This window comes from Phyllobates terribilis, unplaced genomic scaffold, assembly GCF_046119375.1.
Source record: "Phyllobates terribilis strain yellow unplaced genomic scaffold, ASM4611937v1 Scaffold_11__3_contigs__length_659146591, whole genome shotgun sequence".
NCBI lineage: Eukaryota > Metazoa > Chordata > Amphibia > Anura > Dendrobatidae > Phyllobates > Phyllobates terribilis.
In genome coordinates this window covers 200,751,325-200,763,544 of record NW_027362771.1, presented here as the reverse complement: position 1 = coordinate 200,763,544, position 12,220 = coordinate 200,751,325, and the positions used below count along the sequence as shown (strand labels likewise).

At 42.2% G+C, this 12,220-nt stretch overlaps 1 protein-coding gene across 1 annotated transcript in view; it reads right to left on the bottom strand.

Moving 5' to 3' along the window:
* Window positions 1–12,220, bottom strand: part of SAMTOR (S-adenosylmethionine sensor upstream of mTORC1) — a 47,546-nt gene that overhangs the window by 13,357 nt on the left and 21,969 nt on the right. Inside the window, exons 2-3 of the mRNA XM_073651952.1 lie at window positions 3,209–3,350; window positions 925–1,077 (exon numbers count right to left, since the gene is read on the bottom strand). Coding sequence (XP_073508053.1) covers window positions 925–1,077; window positions 3,209–3,350 — 295 coding nt within the window. The remainder of the gene's footprint in view (window positions 1–924; window positions 1,078–3,208; window positions 3,351–12,220) is intronic.

Genomic DNA, 12,220 nt, shown 5'->3' with positions numbered 1-12,220 from the left:
TGTTAACTAGTATGCTGTACTGAAGCATGAATAACTCTGTTCTTCTGTTGTAGTACGCCTACAGCAACTACCTACCTGGCAGCAGCAGACCGACAGCAGCTGTCCCTCTGCAAGTGTACATGACGGATAATCTCTTCTATTACAAGTTACCAACAAGCACTAGGGAAGAAGGAAGCTTCTTTTCTGGTGTTTGTCTGGTATAGGAGTCTCAATTTTCTTTATAGATTGTGTGGGGGAACTACACTATTTGTGTGTGCTCTTCGAATATTTTGTTCATAATTTACCAATAAGGCTGGGTTCAGCCATGAATGGGGAAATTAAAAAAGAACCCGCACAACACAACCCCTCTCCCACTTGCCAAAAAACAAACAGAAAAGCAGAATTATATAGTATGTGGTCAGAACAGCTAAAAGGTATAGACTTCATTAAGTTTTGTTTTTTTTCTACATCTTTAAAAAAAAAAAAATACCGTAGGGTACCTGAACCTGTGATCTCGATCACCATACAACATACTGCACTGCATTGTAAAATTACTGGTCTATCAAGCCCAGGTAAAGGTTGGACTTTATAGCAATAATACCATAGCAGATAAGGAGGCTTTTAGATGTCCCTAGGCTGCCACGTTTGAGACCCTTTAAATGCCATCATCATGTTGACAGCTAGATTTAAGAGGGTAAACGGATGTGATCAGAGCTAGTTCCGATTGCATCAGTAGCTGTCAGGTGCTGGTTATGTATGGAGCAACCTCAGCTCCTAAACCTGCTCCATACAGTGAGGCCCATTGTAAAGGGGTAAAACCATTTACCACTATGTCTGTCAACTGCTGTAAAACATGCCCCTCTCCGCTATACTGCCCTAAATATTTCAGACGCATATTAGTTTGCTTAGATTAGAAATACTCTCCATACACAATAACATACGTACTTTTGATTTGCTGTGGTGACATTTGAAACATCAAGGCCAGATAGAAGTGAACTGTTAGAGCTAGGAGGCTTGGGATTACTTAAGGCAGCTCCCCTTGCATCTTTTTCAATTGCTTTTCTTTTGCCTCCATTGTAGAAATATTCTTGGCAGACACTGAAAAAATATAATATATATAATTGTTAAAGTAACTGATTCGGCAGTAAACAAAAAGGTACAAAATAGCAACATTTTATGAGACAAAACATTCAGCAAATCATTGAACTGCTTATCTCAAAATGTAATAATTGGTAGAAATTTAGGAGACATTTCCAATACAGAAATAACATGTGTAGGTTTAGTTTAAGGCCACGGTCTCACTATTAGTATTTAGTTATTATTTTTTCTCAGGAATGGGACCAAAACCAGGAGTGTGTGATTGTTCCTCACCTGGTTTTGGCTCCCACTCCTCTGAGAAAAAATACTGACCAAATACTAATAGTGGGACCGTAGCCTTAGGCCTATAAACTAATAGGTTTCAGAAGCTGTTCAAACAGCTCGTACAGCAGGACTTTCTGAAGATTTCAGGCCTTAGGAAGAATAAAGAACCTGAAGAGAGATCAGACAGCGGGTTTATTCACAGCCAGAAGTGGGGTCATGTTCTGTCAAGCCTAACTTTGGAAAAGGTGTCGCAGATAACACAACCTCATTTTTAACTTTAAATAGGTGTCTTCTGCCAATCTGTCCATGTGTTATAGATCACCAAGCACCAGCTTTGTCTTTAGGGTAACTGTAGCTTCAAATAACTTTTTATAATATACTGTCCTGGGTGTGTTCATGAGGAATTACACCACCATTACATGCATAGTTTCCTGCATTTTCACCAGTTTTCCCATTTGCAAGCTCTATCTTTAATTTGCAATACAGTGAGGTGATGAGAGGATCTCTCCCATACAGAGCACTGCAATATGGATTCTTGCACTTCATCTTTTTTAGCAGCAGAGGTATAAAGGAAGTTATACTGTAGTATTGAGCTGTCTGGATGTGAATCCAGCTCTGGGGCGAGGTAAAAGACTTGTCAAAAAGCTCAGTACGATTGTCTCCCTCTGCTTGTTTCCTATCACTGTTTCTCTCTCTGTAGAGTATAATGGGCTGCCAAATGACACCAAAGTCAGCTGGCAGTTCATCTTGTCTGAGGAACACTGATTTGAGCAATTTCTTCAGAGTAAATGGAGAGTTCAGGAGGAACGGGAAGGGGAGATGTGGCTAATAAATGGGGAAGGAAGCGGATTTCTCTGACAAGCTATATTATAAAGTTTCTTTTATTTGCCTTTAGTATTGATTTATGCAAAGTTTGTTTAAAATACAGTTCCCTTTTAAAAGTGCACCTGTCACTAGGTTTGTGCTACCTAATCTGATAACAGCATAATGTAGGAAAAGAGACCCTGATTCCAATGATGTATCACTTAGTTTACTGAGTGCAGCAGTTGTGATACAGAGTTTTTAGATGTATCAAAGCTCAGAAAGCTGATACAGCTTTCTGTGTACATTGTCTATTGACAGCAAGCTGCTTACCAGAGGAGGGGGTGTGCTCAGACCAGGGCTCACAAGAGCTGTAGTCCGGTAGGTGAATCTCCTGGTTAAAAAACATTCATTGTATTGAAGCAACAGCACACAGCTTAATAAGTGACACATCCCTGAAATATTTGTCTCAGCCCCTATTTCATGCTGTCCTCAGATTACATGGCAAAAACCTGAAGACAGATTCCCTTTAAATGAATCACTGTATTCTCTTCTAGTATTATTACTTTAAAGGGAGGACAATACGGCATGTGTTTAGGATATGCTATGAACTTTTTATTTTATTTTGTTGATTCCTTGTAGGAAGACAAAAAAAAAAAAAAAAAAAAAAAAAATGTATAAAATGGAAGGAAAAAAAAAAAATGATGGCACAGTCTACTCTGTATAGATAAAAAAAATATAAATAAATAAAATTATATATATATATATATATATATATATATATATATATATATATATATATATATATATATATATATATATATATATATATATATATATATATATATATATATATATATATATATATATATATATATATATATAATATTATTATTATTATTAAGTTTTTAGAGATACAGGATGGGTCCAGATCCAGGTCCTAGTGTTACGATTCTATTATACAGCACAGGCGTAATTCTGATTAGAAAATGCATTTAGACACACATTTTAAAACATGACAGTATATTAAAATATAATATTAATGTACAAAAGATTTGATAGTTACCCGAGGCACCACTCTATCCGGCCTTCTCCTTCACACTTCTTCGACCAGTGATTATCTGCTAAGCTTTTCATTGCAACAGCATATTCACAAAGTATTCCTTCATCTTTGCAGTGTTCTTTCCATATCTTTTCAAAATCACCGGCTGAAACAATTAACAGGTGTTAGGAATCTGCTTTTCACGGGAAGTCCATACAGGCTTGTACGAAGCAAATCCAAGTAATGGCTAGAAATTTGCATCAATAAAAATTAAAAAATTAGAGCCGTGTGGCTACACGCAACACCTGGCAGAGGTCTTCTGACTGTTTAGTGATGGGAGATAATGAAGAAAGCACAATGGGGCATGCTGGATTTTGCCCCATCTCTTAGTGTAGGTATTCATTTATTTGTTAAAGGCTTAGCTTATGAAAGGCATCGCTGTACTATGAGAATGGATGTAAAGGACTCCGGTGTGCTGCAGACAAAGCTTTCACTCACTGGCATATCATCATATTGTGGCAGAAAACCCGCTCATGAAATCTACTGTCTATTAACAGAATGCCAAATGTTTTGTAAATGATTAATTAATGAAGTCACCAGTGCATGGATGATATTAACAGGGCTACTAAGCCACCAACATAAATGCTCCAAAGTAAAAAAAAAAAAAAAAAAAAAAGCTAACAGACTGAAAAACTCATTTACATAGTTCAGTTCCAACAAATAGTTTGCTCTTAATGCTGATCAAACAAGCTACTAAATACATATTAGGCCACGTACTGCATGTTTTTTGTCCAAAAGTACATGTTTTTGCACACATTTAGTATAGTCCGGTGTAATATAATAAGGGATGTCTCACTCTTGGGATACCAACCACCCAGCTGACTGGCCACGTCCCCAGAGTTTAGTAATTATTGTCCCCCGGCATAAACAATGTCACGTCACAGCTATAGACCATCAGTGGCTACTGAACAGCTTACACACTCCATCCAAATAGGAATGTTAAAAGGTGTGGTTGGATCACCTCTATGTAATGACTTGACAAGGCATCATGGAGCTTGTACATATTAAGGCTTCTTAAACTTAAAGGGAAAATAACAGCTGGATCAACATCTATAACCCAAGATAGATGCAGCCATACAATTAAAAGGGGTTAATCATAAAATGTTAGAGTTGGAAGGGACCTCCTGGGTCCTACACTGCATTGTGTCCTATCCTCTGCTCAATGCAGGATTCACTAAACCATCTCAGACAGATGTCTGTCCAGCCTCTGAAGACTTCCATTCAAGGAGAACTCACCACCTCTCGTGGCAGCCTGTCCTGCTATTTGATCACCCTCACTGTCAAAAGGTTTTTTTCCCCCAATATCCAATTGTATCTTCTCCCATTCAGTTTCATCCCATTGCTTCTAGTCTTTCTTTGTGCAAATGAGAATAAAGCTGATCCCTCTACAGTGTGACAGCCCTTGACATATTTGTAGACAGCTATTAAGTCTCCTCTCAGTCTTCTCTTTTGCAAGCTAAACATTCCCAAATCCTTTAACTGTTCCTCGCAGGACATTGTTTGCAGACCGGTCACCATTCTGGTCGCTCTTCTCTGAACTTGATCCAGTTTCTTCATGTTTTTTTAAAAAAGTGGCGCCAAGAACTGGACACAATATTCCAGATGAGGTCTGACCAAGGATGATTAGAGAGGGTAATTACTTCACCCGATGTAGACTGTATGCTTCTGTTAATGCAACCCAGAATTGTGTTTGCCTTTTTGGTTGCTGCATCACACTGTTGACTCTTGTGCAGTTTGTGATCCAATAGTATACCCAAGTCTTTTTCACATGTGCTGTTGCTTAGCTCTATTCTTTAAGTTTTTTTTCCTGGTCTTCTAGTGAAAGTCTGCAGTCTCTAAGTGACTCAGATGTCTGCCAGTAGTTTTCTCCCCTCTCCTCAAGGAAAATACATAAATGCTAAGCAGAGCAGAATTTTGTGACGATACAGCCTATAATCTTAAGGCTGCGTGCCCATGATGTGGATTTAATGCGTTTTTGTGGCTGTATATTCCGCCGCGAAAATGCATGTTAAGTTGTCCGCTATGTTTCCCAATGAGAATCCGCAGCACGACCATTAATTTTGCGAAATAACCGCCATTAACTTGCATTGGACCGCATAACATCCGCATGACTACACGTACACATGCGGATATTACGCGATTCAATGCGCGGATGTTAGCCGGGTCTGGAGAATAGGAGAGACTCCTCCAGACAAGGATAACATAGTACCTGTAGTTAAAGAATTAGATTAAAAAAAAAAAAACATACTTACCTTCTGATGTCCCCCTGTCTGCTCCCGGCGGTGCTGCTGGCTCTTCGGCTGCTCACGGTGGTAAAAGGACCTTCCATGACGTCATTTAGTCGCGTGACAGGTCACGTGACCGCCGACGTCAGCGGTCACGTGACCTGTCACATGACTAAATGACGTCATGGAAGGTCCTTTTTAGAGCACCGCGAGCCGCCGAACGCACCGTATGAGACCGGGGGCCAAAGGAGTATAATGTTTTAAATTTTTTATTTTTTTTTCTATTGATGTTGCATTTGCAGCATTGCAACTTGGTCACACAACATAAATCCATGCTGGTTGCATGGATTAATATAGTGTGACCAAGTTGTCAAGAACTTTTCCAAGTGATGCTAAAATCGCTTGGAAAAGCGCTTGACAACCCGCATGCGAAATTGCATGTTGAAACCACGTCACAAACGCTTCTACCTGGCAGAAAAAAAAAACGCATGTAAAATCCGCATTAGTTTTCTTCTGCCAGGGAGATGCAGAAACGCTCCGCAGCATTTCTGCATCGTGGGCACTTAGCCTAATTATCCAGACGATTATTTCTCTTGGATTAACAAATCTACATTATTCTCTTTGTGTTGAATTTTTAACCTGTGTTCTTCTTTCGTTGATTAAAACAGACCAGTATTTGTATAACCCTGATTGTTATCTCCTCTTGGGTTTGGAAACAATAATGTGTGCTAATATGCTAATTACATCTTGTACTAAAAGTCAGCTGAATGTTTGTTTAAAGAGCCCACTGTATACCAACTATGTAAATTGATTAGCTCAAACAATGAGATCTGAGTGCCGCGCTTTCCCCCCCAACCTGTGACTGATGACCTTACACAGATGTAAATATAAACAGGGATGTCTGTAGTGCTGGAAGCAGAATCAAGGAGCATCAGAAAGACTTTACAAAGAGAATGAGAGATCCTTCAGGAAAGTAGATGGATAGCATGGCATCCAAAGAGGCACAGATTTGGACTCTACATGATTTCGGCCTAAGGGTACGACCCTGACTGGAAAGATAAGGATCTGCTCCATTGACCATCAGAGAGACCATGGATACTTTTGGGGAGACCAGGTTGGGACGATGAGGTCACCTGTCTATGGACCACGGATATGTTGTTTGAGGTTGCCAGGAGGGACCCACCGGTCACTTGGAACCCATGGAGACATTCGTAGAAGCCAGATTGGGATCCACCAGTCATCTGGCCCCATGGAAACTCTCAGAGGCCAGGGTTGGACTCTTGGGTCTTCTTGCCTTGTACCTCGATGGACTGCTAGCTTCCTAAACTTGGCGCTACCTTCTCTCTGTGGGGGCCCGCCAGAAGCAGGGGGCCACTGGTTGAGGTAGTTGGCCTTGGAAGTCCCAAAGTCACAGTTGTTCCATCCCAGGCGGGAGGAGAGGAAGGGTGAGACTGCGTAAAGTTGTAGCATCTTGGGTAATAGTTAGTACAATTCTACATGTTTATTGTGTGCTTTGAGGTTCAATAAAGTATGGCCACGCTGTTTTACCCGCATCCTGTGTTGTCTGAGTAGCGTTATGCCCACGGAAGACCCCGGGTCTTCACAAATGTCAAGTACATGGAGGAGTTGAGAAAGATTGTTGGCCGCCAATATCCAAGATGCATGGGCACCTTCTATAACTCATGCTGCTCTTCTGGTCACATGATCTCAGGCTGAGACTCTCCGAGCTTCCTATGATGTCATATCAAAGTCTCCCTGCAGACCCAGCATCCCCCTTGTATCTGTATGTGTAAAGAAGGGTATATATGCACACACAGCTATATAACCTGTGTACTGTATACACACTCTGCTGTATAAACTATTATATATTTACAGTAATTTCTCCTTTCCCACCCATCCATCCGTGAGGGGGAGTAGGTGGGGATAATGTTTATTGTCAGGGCTGGTGTTCTCATGCTTTGTACATTACTTCTATTCTCTGTAACAGTGTCCAGTAAAGTAGATCATGCTGGTGCCATGTGTGACAGTGGGGGGAAAAAAGGAAAGAGTTTAGGCAGCATTAAAGGGGGTGTGCTCATTGCTGGCTTGCAGCCAAGCACAAGCAGTGACTGGAAATGTAGTAAGAAGGGAGACGAGGAAGTGATGACTGACAGCAGAGCTGATGCCAGGGCACAGGAAGTTAAGCAAAAAGGCCTAAAAAAACATTAAAAAGATAAATACCCCTAAAAGATCCCCATATTAGTTACTTGTTTGCCATAACTTAAGTCAGTCAGGGTAGTGGACAACCTCTTGCAAGATTTGACTCATTTCAGAACGCCACAATAAGCAGCCTCTGATTCTACGGACGTTAATAGAAGCTTTTTCTGCTCTTGGTTTCATCTGGGCAAAGATGATTTTGATAGTAGGAGGAGATGAGTTGGGACCATCACCTATTATCAATAGTGCAACGTTTGTTAGCTACTTTGCTTAGTGATCATCCATCATTGTAATACTGCCTGTGAGGATGAGAATGTTGAAAAGTACTCTCATAGCAAGAAGTGAGAGTAAAAGATAAATGCAAGATTTTTTTTTTTTTTATATATAAAATATGGAAATTTGATAAAACAGACATTTCAAGACTCTTTGGTTGGGTGGGGTCTTTTGAATGTCATGTCCCAATTTTGCCGCCCTCCTTGGGAAAGTAGGTTTATCATGTATATACATAAAATGAAAAACAAAAAATACCCCTTTGTCCTGTATTGCGTAAAACCTTTCCTTTTTATGTTTATAAATGTGCATTTGAATGGTTTCCTTAATGAAAATTTTTTAAAATATATTATTTAAAAGGAATCTGTCAGCAGGTTTTGCCACCTCATCTGAGAGCAGCATGATGTAGACAAAGAGACCCTGATTCCAATAATGTATCACTTAGTTTACTGGGTGCAGCAGTTCTGACTAAGTTTTTACATTTAGCATAAAGAATGGCTGAGAAAGCTAACCCCGCCCACACCAGACTCTAGCAGCTCACTGTCTATGGACAATGTGCATACAATCATTGGAGGAGTGGAGTCAGACTAGCAAGCATGCATTGCTGTAGCCCAGGGTATGATAATCACCAGGTGATAAAACCTTCATTGTAAGTAAACAACAGCACACAGCCTGATAAGCCACACATCAATGAAATGTGTTTTAACCCCTACCCCTATCTACCTGACAGATTCCCTTTAAAATAAAAGGTGGATTTCAATAGTGCAGATCCTGATGACACAGTCCCTTTAAAAAGACTTGTTACAGGATTTTTTTAAATTTGTAACTGCAAACCTCCTGAAAAAAGTTCCAGAATCTGTGAAACAGTGGCATTTAATTCTGTACCCCTCTGTTTCAAAGTTCTGTCCCTGGTAATAAAAATGTGAATTTTCCTCTGCAACCAACTGGGTGTGTACCAAAGAACTTCTGTCACATGAACAAAAAACAAAATAGATGCTCTCAGAGACTGTTGAGATGGATGAAGGGAAAATGTGCTTCTTTATTACCAGGGGACATAACTATGGAATGGAGGAGCACAAAAAAAACATCCAGTGAATAGTCCCCTTACCGACACTGGATATATTGGAACGTCCAATGTTGGGTCCCCATGCACCCTACTAGGCAAATACTGTCTGTTTAAGGGCTCTTTCACAAGTCAGTATCTCAGGTACAAGTGGTGACAGTTTCCACACGTACCGGAGACACCGACACACGCAGACTCATTCAAATCTATGGGTCTGTGCACATGTCAGTGTGTTTTTTGCGGACCGTGTGTCAGTGTGCTCCACAAGTCCATTTTTTTTTGTGGACACATGGTCCACAAAACGTACCACACGGATAACATCTGTGTGTCATCCGTGTGACACGTATCAGCACCTGGGAATCGCGCTGTTCCCAAGCGCCGGTGCTGAACGCTGCCCTCATCGTGGTTCCCTGCCGGCGCGGTGATCAGCACCAGAAGGGACCATGGTGAGGGTAGTAATAGTGTACTCTGTGTCCCCATCTGTAAAATTAAGAATAAAATAATAAAATCCATGTACTCACCTCTCCTAGGTGTCCCCCACTATAATCCCTGCGACCGCTGCTGCCGAGTAGCCGGGGAGAATGAGCGGCTCCGGAGCTGCAGCTCAGGAACGGTGTCCTGTCAGTCACTGAGCGCAGCTCCGGAGCGGCTCATTCTCCCCTGCTTCTCCGCAGCAGCGATCACATGGATGACAGCGGGGTACACCTAGGAGAGGTGAGTATAAGGATTTTATTTTATTCTTAATTTTACAGGTGGCGACACAAGGAGTACACTACTACTACCCTCATCTTGGTCCCTGCTGGTGCTGAATACAGCACCAGCAGGGAACCATGATGAGGGCAGCGTTCAGCACCGGCGCTTGGGAACAGCGCTAACTGTATCGCTGATTCCCAGGCGCCCATCCGTGTGATCCAGATGCGGCACATGAATGCCACACGTAAAACACACATGGATATCTCTGGTACCATTTTTTTCCGGTACCGAAAATATCCGGACGTATTAAACCAGCCTTACAGCCAGCATCTGCCTGTAACAGCACATATTGGAGTTGAGCATTGATCAGTGCTTAATCAAAGACAGCGACATCTAAGACATGTGGTTCAGGAGGTGTGCCGTTCCATACACCTATCACTTTACCCTCCACAACTGTGACGCACCAATGGGTTATGGCAGCCAGCCCTCATGCCTGCCATGTCGGCACTCCTGTGAAAGATACAAGAGCGTGGTTTTATATATTGCAGTTAGGGTTGAGCGAGTATGTTCTGTCCGAGTATGCTCGGGCCGAGCTCCGAGTATTTATAGCTGCTCGGTGATATGGTTGAATCGCTCCCGTGTGCATGATTTGCAATTGTTTGGCAGCTTTATTACATGTGAGGAATGTGTAAGAAAGCCTTAGTTACTTACCGGTAACAGGATTTTTCGGAGCCCATGACAGCATCACGTGAGAGAGGATCCGCCCATCAAGGACAGGAAACCTACAGGTTAAAAAGGGCGGCCCTCTCTTCCCGCCTCAGTTTAGTTAACAGAGCACGAGAGTACCACCAAGGTTAATTATAACAAAACAATCACATTAAGTACATTACTTTTCATCAATTTCCCGCAAGGGTGCACAAAAAAGAAATAAACTCTACGGGAGTGCACAACACCAGTGAAGGGAGGGAATATAAAGGTGCTGTCATGGGCTCCGAAAAATCCCGTTACCGGTAAGTAACTAAGGCTTTATTCGGTCTCCTATGACAGCACCACGTGAGAGAATTACAGAGACGAAAGAAATTAGGGAGGGACCAGCTTGAAGCACCCTTCTCCCGAAAGTAAGATCTTCAGAGCCACCCAGATCCAATCTATAGTGCCTATAGAAAGTAGAGGGAGAAGACCAAGTGGCAGCCTTACAAATTTCCTCAATGGAAAGCCCTGTCTTCTCCGCCCAGGAGGTTGATACCGCTCTGGTAGAATGCACCCTCAATCCTTCCGGTATCTCTTTATCCCCTGAGGAGTAAGCGAGGGAAATGGCCTCCTTGATCCATCTAGCGATTGTAGCCTTTGAGGCCTTACAACCCTTTCTAGCCCCCTGATAGCAAATAAATAGGGACTTATCCTTTCTAAAGCCACGTGATACTTCTAAGTACTTTAGTACGCACCTCCTAACGTCTAAAGTGTGAAGCCTCTCCTCCTTTTGATTTTTGGACGGAAAGCAAAAAGTCGGGAGAACCATCTCCTGGGTTCTATGGAATCGAGTGGCCACTTTGGGAAGAAAGGCCGGATCAGGTTTTAATATAACCCTATCGTCCAGAATTTGCGTAAATGGAGGGCATATTGAAAGGGCCTGTAGGTCACTAACTCTCCTGGCTGAAGTTAGGGCTACTAACAGGACCGTCTTTAGGAAAATAATTTTGGGGGAGACTAAATCTAGTGGCTCAAAAGGAGGACTGGTCAAGGCATCTAAGACAAAATTCAAATCCCAGGGAGACATCTTTACTTTGGTAATGGGTCTACACCTAAAAGGAAGCTTTTATAAAACGGGCTATCCAATAGTTATCTGCAATATTGGAAGAAAATAAAGCTCCCAACGCCGACACCTGTACTTTCAAGGTACTGGTAGTGAGACCCAATTCTAAGCCCCGCTGCAGAAATTCCAGAATATTCCCAATAGGGGGCCCCTCCTCCACCTTAATTTCTGCAAAGGACAGAAACTTCCTCCAGGTCCTGGCATAAATACGGGTGGTAACAGGTTCTCTGCTAGTCAGGAGAGTATTCACTACATTTGCGGGGAATCCTTTGTTGGTCCATAACACCCTCTCAAATTCCACGCCGTCAAATGTAGACTTGGGGTTGGAGGATGGGAAAGTGGCTCCTGAGTGAGGAGGTCCAGAATCTCCGGAAGAACCCAGGGATCTGATATGGACATCTTCCGGAGACAAGGGAACCACGGTCTTTTGGGCCAAAAGGGGCATATGAGTATCACTCTGGCTCAGTCTGCCCTGATCTTTCTTATCACTGCTGGGAGCAGGATTATGGGAGGGAAGGCATATGCCAGAGGAAATCTCCAGGGAACCATGAAGGCGTCCACTGCCAGGGGTCCTTCTCTGGGGTCCAAGGAACAAAAATTTTCCACTTTCCGATTGGCCCTTGTTGCGAATAAGTCCACAGTCGGAAGGCCCCACGCTTCTACGATTCTGGAGAATATTTGCGTATTTAGGGACCACTCTCCCTCTTTTACAGAAG